At 52.8% G+C, this 19,523-nt stretch overlaps 1 protein-coding gene across 3 annotated transcripts in view; it reads right to left on the reverse strand.

Annotated features, from left to right (window-relative positions):
* The window catches only part of LOC135513323 (cytoplasmic FMR1-interacting protein 1 homolog), a 126,096-nt gene that overhangs the window by 86,045 nt on the left and 20,528 nt on the right, over window positions 1-19,523 (reverse strand). The window contains exons 2-6 of one of the 3 annotated variants that reach the window (XM_064936239.1): window positions 12,800-12,917; window positions 12,487-12,576; window positions 6,552-6,629; window positions 6,336-6,437; window positions 5,612-5,793 (exon numbers count right to left, since the gene is read on the reverse strand). In XM_064936239.1, coding sequence (XP_064792311.1) covers window positions 5,612-5,793; window positions 6,336-6,437; window positions 6,552-6,629; window positions 12,487-12,576; window positions 12,800-12,916 — 569 coding nt within the window. In that variant the 5' untranslated portion in view covers window position 12,917. Of the gene's footprint in view, window positions 1-5,611; window positions 5,794-6,335; window positions 6,438-6,551; window positions 6,630-12,486; window positions 12,577-12,671; window positions 12,775-12,799; window positions 12,921-19,523 lie in introns of those variants that run through there. The other 2 variants (XM_064936238.1, XM_064936240.1) reach the window with 2 other exon arrangements.

The following is a 19,523-nucleotide window of genomic DNA, read 5'->3' on the forward strand; positions in this document are numbered from 1 at the left end:
CTAGTGTCTATGATAGCAGGGAGGGGACGCTGAGCGGTGATACCATCTAGTGTCTATGATAGCAGGGAGGGGACGCTGAGCGGTGATACCATCTAGTGTCTATGATAGCAGGGAGGGGACGCTGAGCGGTGATACCATCTAGTGTCTATGATAGCAGGGAGGGGACGCTGAGCGGTGATACCATCTAGTGTCTATGATAGCAGGGAGGGGACGCTGAGCGGTGATACCATCTAGTGTCTATGATAGCAGGGAGGGACGCTGAGCGGTGATACCATCTAGTGTCTATGATAGCAGGGAGGGGACGCTGAGCGGTGATACCATCTAGTGTCTATGATAGCAGGGAGGGGACGCTGAGCGGTGATACCATCTAGTGTCTATGATAGCAGGGAGGGACGCTGAGCGGTGATACCATCTAGTGTCTATGATAGCAGGGAGGGGACGCTGAGCGGTGATACCATCTAGTGTCTATGATAGCAGGAGGGGGGAGGGGATACCATCTAGTGCTGAGCGGTGATACCATCTAGTGTCTATGATAGCAGGGAGGGGACGCTGAGCGGTGATACCATCTAGTGTCTATGATAGCAGGGAGGGGACGCTGAGCGGTGATACCATCTAGTGTCTATGATATACCATCAGTGTCTATGGAGGGGGGACGCTGAGCGGTGATACCATCTAGTGTCTATGATAGCAGGGAGGGGACGCTGAGCGGTGATACCATCTAGTGTCTATGATAGCAGGGAGGGGACGCTGAGCGGTGATACCATCTAGTGTCTATGATAGCAGGGGGGAGGGGACGCTGAGCGGTGATACCATCTAGTGTCTATGATAGCAGGGAGGGGACGCTGAGCGGTGATACCATCTAGTGTCTATGATAGCAGGGAGGGGACGCTGAGCGGTGATACCATCTAGTGTCTATGATAGCAGGGGGAGGGGATACCATCTAGTGTCTATGATAGCGGTGATACCATCTAGTGTCTATGATAGCAGGGAGGGGTCTATGCTGAGCGGTGATACCATCTAGTGTCTATGATAGCAGGGAGGGGACGCTGAGCGGTGATACCATCTAGTGTCTATGATAGCAGGGAGGGGACGCTGAGCGGTGATACCATCTAGTGTCTATGATAGCAGGGAGGGGACGCTGAGCGGTGATACCATCTAGTGTCTATGATAGCAGGGAGGGGACGCTGAGCGGTGATACCATCTAGTGTCTATGATAGCAGGGAGGGGACGCTGAGCGGTGATACCATCTAGTGTCTATGATAGCAGGGAGGAGACGCTGAGCGGTGATACCATCTAGTGTCTATGATAGCAGGGAGGGGACGCTGAGCGGTGATACCATCTAGTGTCTATGATAGCAGGGAGGGGACGCTGAGCGGTGATACCATCTAGTGTCTATGATAGCAGGGAGGGGACGCTGAGCGGTGATGATACCATCTGATACCAGTGTCTATGATAGCAGGGAGGGGACGCTGAGCGGTGATACCATCTAGTGTCTATGATAGCAGGGAGGGGACGCTGAGCGGTGATACCATCTAGTGTCTATGATAGCAGGGGGAGGGGACGCTGAGCGGTGATACCATCTAGTGTCTATGATAGCAGGGAGGGGACGCTGAGCGGTGATACCATCTAGTGTCTATGATAGCAGGGAGGGACGCTGAGCGGTGATACCATCTAGTGTCTATGATAGCAGGGAGGGACGCTGAGCGGTGATACCATCTAGTGTCTATGATAGCAGGGAGGGATCTAGTGCTGAGACGCTGAGCGGTGATACCATCTAGTGTCTATGATAGCAGGGAGGGACGCTGAGCGGTGATACCATCTAGTGTCTATGATAGCAGGGAGGGAGCAGCGGGATACCATCTAGTGTCTATGATAGCAGGGGAGGGGACGCTGAGCGGTGATACCATCTAGTGTCTATGATAGCAGGGAGGGACGCTGAGCGGTGATACCATCTAGTGTCTATGATAGCAGGGAGGGGACGCTGAGCGGTGATACCATCTAGTGTCTATGATAGCAGGGAGGGGACGCTGAGCGGTGATACCATCTAGTGTCTATGATAGCAGGGAGGGGACGCTGAGCGGTGATACCATCTAGTGTCTATGATAGCAGGGAGGGGACGCTGAGCGGTGATACCATCTAGTGTCTATGATAGCAGGGAGGGGACGCTGAGCGGTGATACCATCTAGTGTCTATGATAGCAGGGAGGGACGCTGAGCGGTGATACCATCTAGTGTCTATGATAGCAGGGAGGGGACGCTGAGCGGTGATACCATCTAGTGTCTATGATAGCAGGGAGGGGACGCTGAGCGGTGATACCATCTAGTGTCTATGATAGCAGGGAGGGGACGCTGAGCGGTGATACCATCTAGTGTCTATGATAGCAGGGAGGGGACGCTGAGCGGTGATACCATCTAGTGTCTATGATAGCAGGGGGAGGGGAGTGTCTATGATAGCAGGGAGGGCGGTGATACCATCTAGTGTCTATGATAGCAGGGAGGGGACGCTGAGCGGTGATACCATCTAGTGTCTATGATAGCAGGGAGGGACGCTGAGCGGTGATACCATCTAGTGTCTATGATAGCAGGGAGGGGACGCTGAGCGGTGATACCATCTAGTGTCTATGATAGCAGGGAGGGACGCTGAGCGGTGATACCATCTAGTGTCTATGATAGCAGACGGAGCGGGATACCATCTAGTGTCTATGATAGCAGGGAGGGGACGCTGAGCGGTGATACCATCTAGTGTCTATGATAGCAGGGAGGGACGCTGAGCGGTGATACCATCTAGTGTCTATGATAGCAGGGAGGGACGCTGAGCGGTGATACCATCTAGTGTCTATGATAGCAGGGAGGGACGCTGAGCGGTGATACCATCTAGTGTCTATGATAGCAGGGAGGGACGCTGAGCGGTGATACCATCTAGTGTCTATGATAGCAGGGAGGGGACGCTGAGCGGTGATACCATCTAGTGTCTATGATAGCAGGGAGGGACGCTGAGCGGTGATACCATCTAGTGTCTATGATAGCAGGGAGGGGACGCTGAGCGGTGATACCATCTAGTGTCTATGATAGCAGGGAGGGGACGCTGAGCGGTGATACCATCTAGTGTCTATGATAGCAGGGAGGGACGCTGAGCGGTGATACCATCTAGTGTCTATGATAGCAGGGAGGGACGCTGAGCGGTGATACCATCTAGTGTCTATGATAGCAGGGAGGGGACGTGTCTGAGCGGTGATACCATCTAGTGTCTATGATAGCAGGGAGGAGACGCTGAGCGGTGATACCATCTAGTGTCTATGATAGCAGGGAGGGGACGCTGAGCGGTGATACCATCTAGTGTCTATGATAGCAGGGAGGAGACGCTGAGCGGTGATACCATCTAGTGTCTATGATAGCAGGGATACCATCTAGTGGGACGCTGAGCGGTGAGCGGTGATACCATCTAGTGTCTATGATACCATCTAGTGTCTATGATAGCAGGGAGGGGACGCTGAGCGGTGATACCATCTAGTGTCTATGATAGCAGGGAGGGGACGCTGAGCGGTGATACCATCTAGTGTCTATGATAGCAGGGAGGGGACGCTGAGCGGTGATACCATCTAGTGTCTATGATAGCAGGGAGGGGACGCTGAGCGGTGATACCATCTAGTGTCTATGATAGCAGGGAGGGGACGCTGAGCGGTGATACCATCTAGTGTCTATGATAGCAGGGAGGGGACGTCTATGATAGCGGTGATACCATCTAGTGTCTATGATAGCAGGGAGGGACGCTGAGCGGTGATACCATCTAGTGTCTATGATAGCAGGGAGGGGACGCTGAGCGGTGATACCATCTAGTGTCTATGATAGCAGGGAGGGGACGCTGAGCGGTGATACCATCTAGTGTCTATGATAGCAGGGGACGCTGAGCGGTGATACCATCTAGTGTCTATGATAGCAGGAGGGGACGCGGTGATACCATCTAGTGTCTATGATAGCAGGGAGGGACGCTGAGCGGTGATACCATCTAGTGTCTATGATAGCAGGGAGGGGACGCTGAGCGGTGATACCATCTAGTGTCTATGATAGCAGGGAGGGGACGCTGAGCGGTGATACCATCTAGTGTCTATGATAGCAGGGAGGGGACGCTGAGCGGTGATACCATCTAGTGTCTATGATAGCAGGGAGGGGACGCTGAGCGGTGATACCATCTAGTGTCTATGATAGCAGGGGGGGGAGCGGTGATACCATCTAGTGTCTATGATAGCAGGGAGGGGGTGATACCATCTAGTGTCTATGATAGCAGGGAGGGGACGCTGAGCGGTGATACCATCTAGTGTCTATGATAGCAGGGGGGAGGGGACGCTGAGCGGTGATACCATCTAGTGTCTATGATAGCAGGGAGGGGACGCTGAGCGGTGATACCATCTAGTGTCTATGATAGCAGGGAGGGGACGCTGAGCGGTGATACCATCTAGTGTCTATGATAGCAGGGAGGGGACGCTGAGCGGTGATACCATCTAGTGTCTATGATAGCAGGGAGGGGGGAGCGGTGATACCATCTAGTGTCTATGATAGCAGGGAGGGGACGCTGAGCGGTGATACCATCTAGTGTCTATGATAGCAGGGAGCGGTGATACCATCTAGTGTCTATGATAGCAGGGAGGGGGTGATACCATCTAGTGTCTATGATAGCAGGGAGGGGACGCTGAGCGGTGATACCATCTAGTGTCTATGATAGCAGGGAGGGGACGCTGAGCGGTGATACCATCTAGTGTCTATGATAGCAGGGAGGGGACGCTGAGCGGTGATACCATCTAGTGTCTATGATAGCAGGGAGGGGACGCTGAGCGGTGATACCATCTAGTGTCTATGATAGCAGGGAGGGACGCTGAGCGGTGATACCATCTAGTGTCTATGATAGCAGGGAGGGACGCTGAGCGGTGATACCATCTAGTGTCTATGATAGCAGGGAGGGGACGCTGAGCGGTGATACCATCTAGTGTCTATGATAGCAGGGAGGGACGCTGAGCGGTGATACCATCTAGTGTCTATGATAGCAGGGAGGGGACGCTGAGCGGTGATACCATCTAGTGTCTATGATAGCAGGGAGGAGACGCTGAGCGGTGATACCATCTAGTGTCTATGATAGCAGGGAGGGGACGCTGAGCGGTGATACCATCTAGTGTCTATGATAGCAGGGAGGGGACGCTGAGCGGTGATACCATCTAGTGTCTATGATAGCAAATGTGTTCCAGAATATACTGCATCTCCCATGGGACTGTAGTTTGACTGCTCATGATAGGATGTCACTGCTCATATCACTGCTCATGATAGGATATCACTGCTCATATCACTGCTCATGATAGGATATCACTGTATAGTATAGACCCATGGGCCCAGTTCCACCACTGTTGACCAGAGACCCATGGGCCCAGTTCCACCACTGTTGACCAGAGACCCATGGGCCCAGTTCCACCACTGTTGACCAGAGACCCATGGGCCCAGTTCCACCACTGTTGCCCAGAGACCCATGGGCCCAGTTCCACCACTGTTGACCAGAGATCTTTGGGCCCAGTTCCACAACAGTGCACTATAAAGGGAATAGGTTCCCATGTAGGACCTTTCTGTACCGTTTGTAGGCAGAGTGGTCGTTCTTGACGCTACACTTCATGTTCTTGAGTTCGTCCAGCACAGCGAACATGTTGATGAACTTCCCCAAGGTCAGGAGGTAGGCCTCGGAGACAAAGTCCTTCCTCCTCTCAGCGTGGCAGAGACGACGCACCTCCCCACAGAACCGGTCTATAGCCAATCGCTGATGAGGAGAAAGGGGGGGGGCGACATGGATAGAAAGTTTAACAGTTACATTTCAAGAACACATCTTTATATTAATTTAATTTGAACTAATTATTTTAATTAATGTGTATACAATATTTCACAGAACATATGAGAATATTATCTACAGAGAGAGAGCTGTGTGAGAGAGAAAAGTGAGGGTGTGTGAGAGAGAGAGAGAGAGAAGTGAGGGTGTGTGAGAGAGAGAGAGAGAGAAGTGAGGGTGTGTGAGAGAGAGAGAGAAGTGAGGGTGTGTGAGAGAGAGAGAGAGAAGTGAGGGTGTGTGAGAGAGAGAGAAGTGAGGGTGTGTGTGTGAGAGAGCGAGAAGTGAGGGTGTGTGAGAGAGCGAGAAGTGAGGGTGTGTGAGAGAGCGAGAAGTGAGGGTGTGTGAGAGAGAGAAGTGAGGGTGTGTGAGAGAGAGAAGTGAGGGTGTGTGAGAGAGAGAAGTGAGGGTGTGTGAGAGAGAGAAGTGAGGGTGTGTGAGAGAGAGAAGTGAGGGTGCCTCCGGCTAGTTGGTGTTACCTGGAAGTACATAAAGTTCATGAGCTTGGTGACCTCAGGCTCCAGCACCTCCACTGTCTTCTCATAGATCTCCACTCTGTTGGGCTGCTCATTACACTTCACCTGATGAAGGGGAGATGATCGATAACATATTTACATAGAGGTCCAGTGCACAACAGGTTGCAACTAGAACCCCACAGTATAGACGGTTTGTCGGGTGAGTTATATGGAGGTTACCTGTGGGATAGCGCGAGAGCAGCTCCTCCACGTGTACAGCATCACAGCATACTCCTGGCCCTCCTCCAGCATCTCATTCTAAAAAGGAAGACAGTTACAAGGCTCTCAAACACAATACAGCTACTAGCCTCTCTCTATGAGGTTGGTGAGGTACAATACAGCTACTAGCCTCTCTCTATGAGGTTGTTGAGGTACAATACAGCTACTAGCCTCTCTCTCTATGAGGTTGTTGAGGTACAATACAGCTACTAGCCTCTCTAAAGGGAGAGGTTGTAGTCTGAACAAAGGGAGAGGTTGTAATCTGACCAAAGGGAGAGGTTGTAATCTGAACAAAGGGAGAGGTTGTAATCTGAACAAAGGGAGAGGTTGTAATCTGACTAAAGGGAGAGGTTGTAATCTGACCAAAGGGAGAGGTTGTAATCTGAACAAAGGGTGAGGTTCTAATCTGACTAAAGGGAGAGGTTGTAATCTGAACAAAGGGAGAGGTTGTAATCTGAACAAAGGGAGAGGTTGTAATCTGACTAAAGGGAGAGGTTGTAATCTGAACAAAGGGAGAGGTTGTAATCTGAACAAAGGGAGAGGTTGTAACCTGACTAAAGGGAAAAAGGCCATTCTTGAACATGGTGAGACATTCTTACTAATTTACTAGAGAACCAGTTTGGATTTAAGTATAACTTTAGTATGACTGATGCCTTTAGTGAGAATTCTAATGCTTTAATATTTAATCATTTCTGCTCTCAGAATTCATATTCATTATATAAATAGGCCCTTTTTATTCTTTATTTTCATATAATTTTAACAGGTCGCTAGTTGCAGGCAAGGCCATAAGAAAATAGGTTAAACTGGGATATGACTAAAGAGATTATTCAACAAATAGACAGGTATTTTTCGATAGCAAGATCTTATCTATTTTTTGACAAGTTCTATTATCATCTATTTGTAGTGAGATACTCTTTATTCATATCCTGAAAGAAAGAAATGATGTCCACATTCCCATCAGACCATTTTATTGGTTAACTCCACGGTAATGTAGAAGTAGCATTTTCAGTGATCCAATATGTAATATAGAACACGGATCATCATTTGGTTGTAATCCAGAGGTGAGAATATGTTTCTAGATCCTCTGAGGCTGTGGACGGATGCAAGTTGTGATTTAAAAAGAAACAACACGAACTGTCATATGAACTTGTTGATTTAATTTAATTTATCCACATCAGATATATAGGCTATAGGCTAACATCAACACAAATAATAAAATACAAGTTTGTTGAGAGAACAGAAGTATGAATGATAAGTAAAGTACACATGAGAGGGGAACAGTCTTGGCAGAAGTAGGGTATGGGTGATTTAAAAAAGCATCTCAGTCCTGAGTGCTACATAGAGCCATGACTACATGGAACTCTATTCCACAGTGCTACATAGAGCCATGACTACATGGAACTCTATTCCACAGTACTACATAGAGCCATGACTACATGGAACTCTATTCCACAGTACTACATAGAGCCATGACTACATGGAACTCTATTGCACAGTACTACACAGAGCCATGACTACATGGAACTCTATTCCACAGTACTACATAGAGCCATGACTACATGGAACTCTATTCCACAGTACTACATAGAGCCATGACCGCATTGAACTCTATTCCACAGTACTACATAGAGCCATGACTACATTGAACTCTATTCCACAGTACTACATAGAGCCATGACTACATGGAACTCTATTCCACAGTACTACATAGAGCCATGACTACATGGAACTCTAGTCCACAGTACTACATAGAGCCATGACTACATGGAACTCTATTCCACAGTACTACATAGAGCCATGACTACATGGAACTCTATTCCACAGTACTACATAGAGCCATGACTACATGGAACTCTATTCCACAGTACTACATAGAGCCATGACTACATGGAACTCTATTCCACAGTACTACATAGAGCCATGACTACATGGAACTCTATTCCACAGTACTACATAGAGCCATGACTACATGGAACTCTATTCCACAGTACTACATAGAGCCATGACTACATGGAACTCTATTCCACAGTACTACATAGAGCCATGACCACATGGAACTCTATTCCACAGTACTACATAGAGCCATGACCGCATTGAACTCTAGTCCACAGTACTACATAGAGCCATGACTACATGGAACTCTATTCCACAGTACTACATAGAGCCATGACCGCATTGAACTTTATTCCACAGTACTACATAGAGCCATGACTACATGGAACTCTATTCCACAGTACTACATAGAGCCATGACTACATGGAACTCTATTCCACAGTACTACATAGAGCCATGACTACATGGAACTCTATTCCACAGTACTACATAGAGCCATGACTACATGGAACTCTATTCCACAGTACTACATAGAGCCATGACGACATGGAACTCTATTCCACAGTACTACATAGAGCCATGACTACATGGAACTCTATTCCACATCAGGTAACTGATGCAGCAGGAGAATCAGATTAAAACACCTTATGGAATGGAGGGGACGGTGAAGAGACACAGGCACGGACACACGTGAAAGGACACACGTGAACTTGTATGTTGAATTGTAAATATGTGATAGTGGAGAAGTGGTCTGAGGGAACACATTAAATGTGTTGTGAAAAGGGTTACGAAATGTCATGTCATATTTTAAGAGGTAGAGTATCTGCTGCCTTGACAGGAACTAATGGGGATCCATAATAAACCCCAGGAAGAGTAGCTGCTGCCTTGGCAGGAACTAATGGGGATCTATAATAAACCCCAGGAAGAGTAGCTGCTGCCTTGACAGGAACTAATAGGGATCCATAATAAACCCCAGGAAGAGTAGCTGCTGCCTTGACAGGAACTAATGGGGATCCATAATAAACCCCAGGAAGAGTAGCTGCTGCCTTGGCAGGAACTAATGGGGATCCATAATAAACCCCAGGAAGAGTAGCTGCTGCCTTGGCAGGAACTAATGGGGATCCATAATAAACCCCAGGAAGAGTAGCTGCTGCCTTGACAGGAACTAATGGGGATCCATAATAAACCCCAGGAAGAGTAGCTGCTGCCTTGGCAGGAACTAATGGGGATCCATAATAAACCCCAGGAAGAGTAGCTGCTGCCTTGACAGGAACTAATGGGGATCCATAATAAACCCCAGGAAGAGTAGCTGCTGCCTTGGCAGGAACTAATGGGGATCCATAATAAACCCCAGGAAGAGTAGCTGCTGCCTTGACAGGAACTAATGGGGATCCATAATAAACCCCAGGAAGAGTAGCTGCTGCCTTGGCAGGAACTAATGGGGATCCATAATAAACCCCAGGAAGAGTAGCTGCTGCCTTGGCAGGAACTAATGGGGATCCATAATAAACCCCAGGAAGAGTAGCTGCTGCCTTGGCAGGAACTAATGGGGATCCATAATAAACCCCAGGAAGAGTAGCTGCTGCCTTGGCAGGAACTAATGGGGATCCATATTAAACCCCAGGAAGAGTAGCTGCTGCCTTAATGTTGATGTGGTTGTTACTGACAAGCAGCACATGGCTGAGCTCTTTAATCACCACTTCATTCCTATTTGACTCAGCCACGCCTCCTTGCCCATCCAACATTTCCTCATCTCCCACCCCTTCTAATGCGACTAGCCCCAATGCTCCTCCCTAGCCCTGCTACAAAGTTTCTCCCTGCATGGCGTCCCTTACTCCAAGGTGCTAAAGGGGCTCCTTAAACTGGACCCCAAAAACATCTGGGTCAGATGGTTTAGACCCTTTCTTCTTTAAGGTTGCTGCCCCTATAATCGCCAAGCCTCTCTCTGACCTTTTTAACCTGACTCTCCTCTCTGAGGAGGTTCCTACTGCTTGGAAGGCAGCCACGATTCGTCCTTTCTTTAAAAAGGGGAGATCAAGCTGATCCTAACTTATAGGCCTATTTCTATTTAGCCCTGTTTATCAAAAGTGTTGTCAATAATCAACTGACTGGTTTTCTTAATGTCTATAGTTCTCTCTGGTATGCAATCTGGTTTCCACTCAGGTTATGGATGTGTCACTGCAACCTTAAAGGTCCTCAATGACGTCACCATCGCCCTTGATTCAGGAATTGTAAAAAACTGTGTTGAAATGTATTTGGCTAAGGTGTACTGTATGTAAACGTCTGTCTGCAACTGTATATACCTCCCCCTCTTGGCCATTCATTGTACTGTGGCAAGTGTGGAAGTAGAAGGATAAAGACAGGAAGTTGGGCCTTCGGTGGGGGAAGTGCTTGGTCTGTTGACCATACACAGAGGAGATCAGATGATGTATTTTCCTGTCCTGTTGTCTATGCTTTAAGTTGATAGGATTTGTTCGATTAAAAGGAATATAAATTATTTTTTGTTGCACTGTGGCAAGTGTGCAGGTAAATGGAGGAAGTTGGGCCTTCTGTGGGAGGAGTCCTAGCTAGACGCAGGAGCTGTAAAGTCTTGACCATATCATGCCTTTTCATTTCAAATAGTCTGGGCTTTTAGTCGATCGGAGAATACTTTAGATTTAAAAGGAAAATAAATCCTATTTCCCTGGCTCTCTGTGAATGCTGCACCATATCCCTGGCTCTCTGTGAATGCTGCACCATATCCCTGGCTCTCTGTGAATGCTGCACCATATCCCTGGCTCTCTGTGAATGCTGCGCCATATCCCTGGCTCTCTGTGAATGCTGAACCATATCGCTGGCTCTCTGTGAATGCTGCACCATATCGCTGGCTCTCTGTGAATGCTGCACCATATCCCTGGCTCTCTGTGAATGCTGCACCATATCCCTGGCTCTCTGTGAATGCTGCACCATATCCCTGGCTCTCTGTGAATGCTGCACCATATCGCTGGCTCTCTGTGAATGCTGCACCATATCGCTGGCTCTCTGTGAATGCTGCACCATATCGCTGGCTCTCTGTGAATGCTGCACCATATCGCTGGCTCTCTGTGAATGCTGCGCCATATCCCTGGCTCTCTGAATGCTGCACCATATCCCTGGCTCTCTGAATGCTGCACCATATCCCTGGCTCTCTGTGAATGCTGCACCATATCGCTGGCTCTCTGTGAATGCTGCGCCATATCCCTGGCTCTCTGTGAATGCTGCACCATATCGCTGGCTCTCTGTGAATGCTGCGCCATATCCCTGGCTCTCTGTGAATGCTGCGCCATATCCCTGGCTCTCTGAATGCTGCACCATATCCCTGGCTCTCTGTGAATGCTGCGCCATATCCCTGGCTCTCTGTGAATGCTGCACCATATCCCTGGCTCTCTGTGAATGCTGCACCATATCCCTGGCTATGTTCACATGGTAAGGACCAACCCTGACACAGGCTGGGGTAGTGGCTATGTTCACATGGTAGGGAACAACCCTGACACAGGCTGGGGTAGTGGCTATGTTCACATGGTAGGGAACAACAACCCTGACACAGGCTAGGGTAGTGGCTATGTTCACATGGTAGGGAACAACCCTGACACAGGCTGGGGTAGTGGCTATGTTCACATGGTAAGGAACAACCCTGACACAGGCTGGGGTAGTGGCTATGTTCACATGGTAGGGAACAACCCTGACACAGGCTGAGGTAGTGGCTATGTTCACATGGTAGGGACCAACCCTGACACAGGCTAGGGTAGTGGCTATGTTCACATGGTAAGGAACAACCCTGACACAGGCTGGGGTAGTGGCTATGTTCACATGGTTAGGACCAACCCTGACACAGGCTGGGGTAGTGGCTATGTTCACATGGTAGGGACCAACCCTGACACAGGCTGGGGTAGTGGCTATGTTCACATGGTAGGGAACAACCCTGACACAGGCTGGGGTAGTGGCTATGTTCACATGGTAGGGAACAACCCTGACACAGGCTGGGGTAGTGGCTATGTTCACATGGTAAGGAAGTCACCACATTCAACTGGAACCTGGTGCTTACCATGCTAGAGTGGACGGTGGCCTGCTCGATGTATCTGGCGATCCCCGTCACAAAGGCATTACGGTCCTCAAAGTTGGTGTTGAAGTTGGGCTTTGGAGAGAGAGAGAGGATGTTTTAATCAAATTAAATCTACATTCAGGTGTTTACCTGCTGATCTTGACAGGAGGTCTGAGAACACTTCTTACCTGGTACATGAGGGAGCAGGGCAGGGGCTCGATGCAGGGCTGCTGGTCTGGGAACAGTTCTTACCTGGTACATGAGGGAGCAGGGCAGGGGCTCGATGCAGGGCTGCTGGTCTGGGAACAGTTCTTACCTGGTACATGAGGGAGCAGGGCAGGGGCTCGATGCAGGGCTGCTGGTCTGGGAGAGGCAGCTCCTCCAGAAGGTCCACATTGGACAGAGCATCCTCCAGGGTTACCGTGGACGCCATGCTGCTGCAACAACCCACAGATATAGGAGTTAGAGATATGATGCTGCTGCAACAACATAGATATAGGAGTTAGAGATATGATGCTGCTGCAACAACCCACAGATATAGGAGTTAGAGATATGATGCTGCTGCAACAACATAGATATAGGAGTTAGAGATATGATGCTGCTGCAACAACACACAGATATAGGAGTTAGATAACTATATACAGACGACTCAGTGAGCATAGCCTTGCTATTGAGAAAGGCCGACGTAGGCAGACATGGCTCTCAAGAGAAGACAGGCTATGTGCTCACTGCCCACAAAATGAGGTGGAAACTGAGCTGCACTTCCTAACCTCCTGCCCAATGTATGACCATATTAGAGAGACATATTTCCCTCAGATTACACAGATCCACAAAGAATTCGAAAACAAATCCAATTTTGAAAAACTCCCATATCTACTGGGTGAAATTCCACAGTGTGCCATCAGAGCAGCAAGATTTGTGACCTGTTGCCACGAGAAAAGGGCAACCAGTGAAGAACACGCACCATTGTAAATACAACACATATCTATGCTTATTTATTTTATCTTGTGTCCTTTACCATTTGCACATTGTAAAAACACTGTATATATATATATATATATATATATAATATGACATTTGTAATGTCTTTATTGTTTTGAAACTTCTGTATGTGTGATGTCTACTGTTAATTTTTATTGTTTATTTCACTTTATATATTATATACCTTACTTGCTTTGGCAATGTTAACACATGTTTCCCATGCCAATAAAGCCCCTTGAATTGATACGATGCTGCTGGGACAACACACAGATATAGGAGCTAGAGATATGATGCTGCTGGGACAACACACAGATATAGGAGCTAGAGATATGATGCTGCTGGGACAACACACAGATATAGGAGCTAGAGATATGATGCTGCTGGGACAACACACAGATATAGGAGCTAGAGATACGATGCTGCTGGAACAACACACAGATATAGGAGTTAGAGATACGATGCTGCTGGAACAACACACAGATATAGGAGTTAGAGATACGATGCTGCTGCAACAACACACAGATATAGGAGCTAGAGATACGATGCTGCTGCAACAACACACAGATATAGGAGCTAGAGATATGATGCTGCTGCAACAACACACAGATATAGGAGCTAGAGATACGATGCTGCTGGGACAACACACAGATATAGGAGCTAGAGATATGATGCTGCTGGAACAACACACAGATATAAGTCAGGACTCCTATTTGACTCAGCCATGCCTCCTTGTCCATCCAACATGAGATTTGCCACCAATGCTCCTTATAGGACACATCAGTGCACTCTATACTCCTCTGTAAACTGGTCATCTCTATATACCCGTCACAAGACCCACTGGTTGATGCTTATTTATAATGCCCTCTTAGGCCTCACTCCCCTCTATCTGAGATATCTAATCCAGCCCTCATCCTGGTAAATATAGCCAATGCAAAAAAACATCTACATATAAAGAGTATCAATATGAATTCCCACATATTCCTGTTAATTCCCATAGAAAATTTCCACCTCTGAATATTACCCAAAATGTGCAACCCTAGTCTAGAATGTCATTTTAAGATTTCCCTTCACTGGAACTAAGGGGCCCGAACCATGAAAAACAGCCCCAGACCATTATTCCTCCTCCACCAAACCTTACAGTTGGCACTATGCATTGGGGCCGGTAGCGTTCTCCTAGAATCCCCCAAACCCAGATAGTGTAGCGCGATTCATCCCTCCAGAGAACGTGTTTCCACTGCTCTAGAGTCCAGAGTCTTGTGTGCGGCTGCTCGGCCATGGAAACCCATTTCATGAAGGTCTTCAGTAAGGCCATTTTATTGTCAATGTTTGTCTATGGAGATTGCATGGCGGTGTGCTCGATGTTACAGCAATGGGTTGCGCTGAAATAGCCGAATTTGAAGGCGTGTCCACATACTGTTATATAGACAGTGTAAAGCCCAGGACAGGTCCAGGTGTAACATAATAGCAGAGTATAAATCATTAAACGCCTCCGGCTGTAGGTTAAACAATGATTAAACACCTCCGGCTGCAGGTTAAATAATGATTAAACGCCTCCGGCTGTAGGTTAAATAATGATTAAACGCCTCCGGCTGTAGGTTAAATAATGATTAAACGCCTCCGGCTGCAGGTTAAACAATGATTAAACACCTCCGGCTGCAGGTTAAATAATGATTAAACGCCTCCGGCTGCAGGTTAAATAATGATTAAACGCCTCCGGCTGCAGGTTAAATAATGATTAAACACCTCCGGCTGCAGGTTAAATAATGATTAAACGCCTCCGGCTGTAGGTTAAACACATTCTAATTAGCTTCGTTGCCGTCTTGATAATACAGTCACATGCTTCCCTTCTCTTTCTCTCAACTGCTGATGGAGATTTATTGCCATGGAACAATAAAAACTCACTGCAATCAAAACAGACCGTCAGATCGGTATTACAAAGGACTGTGGGGACACACAATCACCCATGGACAGGTTGTGAGAGGGATACCGGCCAGACAGGCGGCAGACAGGCGGCAGACAGGCGGCAGACAGGCGGCAGACACCCGGCAGACAGGCGGCAGACACCCGGCAGACACCCGGCAGACACCCGGCAGACAGCCGGCAGACAGGCGGCAGACAGGCGGCAGACAGGCGGCAGACACCCGGCAGACAGGCGGCAGACACCCGGCAGACAGGCGGCAGACAGGCGGCAGACAGGCGGCAGACACCCGGCAGACACCCGGCAGACACCCGGCAGACAGGCGGCAGACAGCCGGCAGACACCCGGCAGACACCCGGCAGACACCCGGCAGACAGGCGGCAGACAGGCGGCAGACAGGCGGCAGACACCCGGCAGACAGGCGGCAGACAGGCGGCAGACACCCGGCAGACAGGCGGCAGACAGGCGGCAGACACCCGGCAGACAGGCGGCAGACACGCGGCAGACAGGCGGCAGACAGGCGGCAGACACCCGGCAGACAGGCGGCAGACACCCGGCAGACACCCGGCAGACAGGCGGCAGACAGGCGGCAGACACCCGGCAGACAGGCGGCAGACACCCGGCAGACACCCGGCAGACAGGCGGCAGACACCCGGCAGACAGGCGGCAGACAGGCGGCAGACACCCGGCAGACACCCGGCAGACAGGCGGCAGACACCCGGCAGACAGGCGGCAGACACCCGGCAGACAGGCGGCAGACACCCGGCAGACAGGCGGCAGACACCCGGCAGACAGGCGGCAGACAGGCGGCAGACACCCGGCAGACAGGCGGCAGACAGGCGGCAGACAGGCGGCAGACAGGCGGCAGACAGGCGGCAGACAGGCGGCAGACACCCGGCAGACACCCGGCAGACAGGCGGCAGACAGGCGGCAGACAGGGGGCAGACAGGCGGCAGACACCCGGCAGACAGGCGGCAGACACCCGGCAGACAGGGGGCAGACAGGCGGCAGACAGGCGGCAGACACCCGGCAGACAGGCGGCAGACACCCGGCAGACAGGCGGCAGACAGGCGGCAGACAGGCGGCAGACAGGCGGCAGACAGGCGGCAGACACCCGGCAGACAGGCGGCAGACACCCGGCAGACACCCGGCAGACAGGCGGCAGACAGGCGGCAGACAGGCGGCAGACAGGCGGCAGACACCCGGCAGACAGGCGGCAGACACCCGGCAGACAGGCGGCAGACAGGCGGCAGACACCCGGCAGACAGGCGGCAGACACCCGGCAGACACCCGGCAGACAGGCGGCAGACAGCCGGCAGACAGCCGGCAGACAGGCGGCAGACAGGCGGCAGACAGGCGGCAGACAGGCGGCAGACAGGCGGCAGACACGCGGCAGACACCCGGCAGACAGGCGGCAGACAGGCGGCAGACAGGCGGCAGACACCCGGCAGACAGGCGGCAGACACGCGGCAGACACGCGGCAGACACCCGGCAGACAGGCGGCAGACACCCGGCAGACACCCGGCAGACAGGCGGCAGACAGGCGGCAGACACCCGGCAGACAGGCGGCAGACACCCGGCAGACAGGCGGCAGACAGGCGGCAGACAGGCGGCAGACAGGCGGCAGACACCCGGCAGACAGGCGGCAGACACCCGGCAGACACCCGGCAGACAGGCGGCAGACACCCGGCAGACAGGCGGCAGACAGGCGGCAGACACCCGGCAGACAGGCGGCAGACACCCGGCAGACAGGCGGCAGACAGGCGGCAGACAGGCGGCAGACAGGGGGCAGACAGGGGGCAGACAGGCGGCAGACAGGCGGCAGACAGGCGGCAGACACCCGGCAGACACCCGGCAGACACCCGGCAGACACCCGGCAGACAGGCGGCAGACACCCGGCAGACACCCGGCAGACAGGCGGCAGACACCCGGCAGACAGGGGGCAGACAGGCGGCAGACACCCGGCAGACAGGCGGCAGACAGGCGGCAGACAGGGGGCAGACAGGCGGCAGACAGGCGGCAGACAGGCGGCAGACAGGCGGCAGACACCCGGCAGACAGGCGGCAGACACCCGGCAGACAGGCGGCAGACACCCGGCAGACAGGCGGCAGACAGGCGGCAGACAGGCGGCAGACACCCGGCAGACAGGCGGCAGACACCCGGCAGACAGGCGGCAGACAGGCGGCAGACAGGCGGCAGACAGGCGGCAGACAGGCGGCAGACACCCGGCAGACAGGCGGCAGACACCCGGCAGACAGGCGGCAGACAGGCGGCAGACAGGCGGCAGACAGGCGGCAGACACCCGGCAGACAGGCGGCAGACAGGCGGCAGACAGGCGGCAGACAGGCGGCAGACAGGCGGCAGACAGGCGGCAGACAGGCGGCAGACACCCGGCAGACAGGCGGCAGACACCCGGCAGACAGGCGGCAGACAGGCGGCAGACACCCGGCAGACAGGCGGCAGACACCCGGCAGACAGGCGGCAGACAGGCGGCAGACAGGCGGCAGACACCCGGCAGACAGGCGGCAGACAGGCGGCAGACAGGCGGCAGACAGGCGGCAGACAGGCGGCAGACACCCGGCAGACACCCGGCAGACAGGCGGCAGACAGGCGGCAGACAGGCGGCAGACACCCGGCAGACACCCGGCAGACAGGCGGCAGACAGGCGGCAGACAGGCGGCAGACAGGCGGCAGACACCCGGCAGACAGGCGGCAGACAGGCGGCAGACACCCGGCAGACACCCGGCAGACAGGCGGCAGACAGGCGGCAGACAGGCGGCAGACACCCGGCAGACAGGCGGCAGACAGGCGGCAGACAGGCGGCAGACAGGCGGCAGACAGGCGGCAGACAGGCGGCAGACACCCGGCAGACAGGCGGCAGACAGGCGGCAGACACCCGGCAGACAGGCGGCAGACAGGCGGCAGACAGGCGGCAGACAGGCGGCAGACAGGCGGCAGACAGGCGGCAGACACCCGGCAGACAGGCGGCAGACAGGCGGCAGACACCCGGCAGACAGGCGGCAGACAGGCGGCAGACAGGCGGCAGACAGGCGGCAGACAGGCGGCAGACACCCGGCAGACACCCGGCAGACAGGCGGCAGACAGGCGGCAGACAGGCGGCAGACAGGCGGCAGACAGGCGGCAGACACCCGGCAGACAGGCGGCAGACACCCGGCAGACAGGCGGCAGACAGGCGGCAGACAGGCGGCAGACACCCGGCAGACAGGCGGCAGACACCCGGCAGACAGGCGGCAGACAGGCGGCAGACACCCGGCAGACAGGCGGCAGACAGGCGGCAGACAGGCGGCAGACAGGCGGCAGACAGGCGGCAGACACCCGGCAGACACCCGGCAGACAGGCGGCAGACAGGCGGCAGACAGGCGGCAGACACCCGGCAGACAGGCGGCAGACAGGCGGCAGACAGGCGGCAGACAGGCGGCAGACAGGCGGCAGACACCCGGCAGACAGGCGGCAGACAGGCGGCAGACACCCGGCAGACACCCGGCAGACAGGCGGCAGACAGGCGGCAGACAGGCGGCAGACACCCGGCAGACAGGCGGCAGACACCCGGCAGACAGGCGGCAGACAGGCGGCAGACACCCGGCAGACACCCGGCAGACAGGCGGCAGACAGGCGGCAGACAGGCGGCAGACACCCGGCAGACAGGCGGCAGACAGGCGGCAGACACCCGGCAGACACCCGGCAGACAGGCGGCAGACAGGCGGCAGACAGGCGGCAGACAGGCGGCAGACACCCGGCAGACAGGCGGCAGACACCCGGCAGACAGGCGGCAGACAGGCGGCAGACAGGCGGCAGACAGGCGGCAGACACCCGGCAGACAGGCGGCAGACAAGCGGGCAGCAGACCGGTTCAGGAGACGCTCCACTAACAAAGACACTAGTTCTGAGAAATTAACTGAAATGTTGGCTATTTTTCGGTTCTAAACAACTAATTGACCGACATCGGTTCAATAATATGAATTCCATTTCCTTCTGGGGGGTTTTCTGAGAGGTTAATGCTCACATTTCCTAGTTTTCCTCGAGCAGTGGTTCATCATCCTTGTCCTGGGGACCCACAGGGCGCACATTGTAGTTGTCGCATTCGCACTCCACACCGGATTGAAATCAAAGATGATGAGTTG

This window comes from Oncorhynchus masou, chromosome 24 (genome assembly GCF_036934945.1).
Source record: "Oncorhynchus masou masou isolate Uvic2021 chromosome 24, UVic_Omas_1.1, whole genome shotgun sequence".
Lineage (NCBI taxonomy): Eukaryota > Metazoa > Chordata > Actinopteri > Salmoniformes > Salmonidae > Oncorhynchus > Oncorhynchus masou.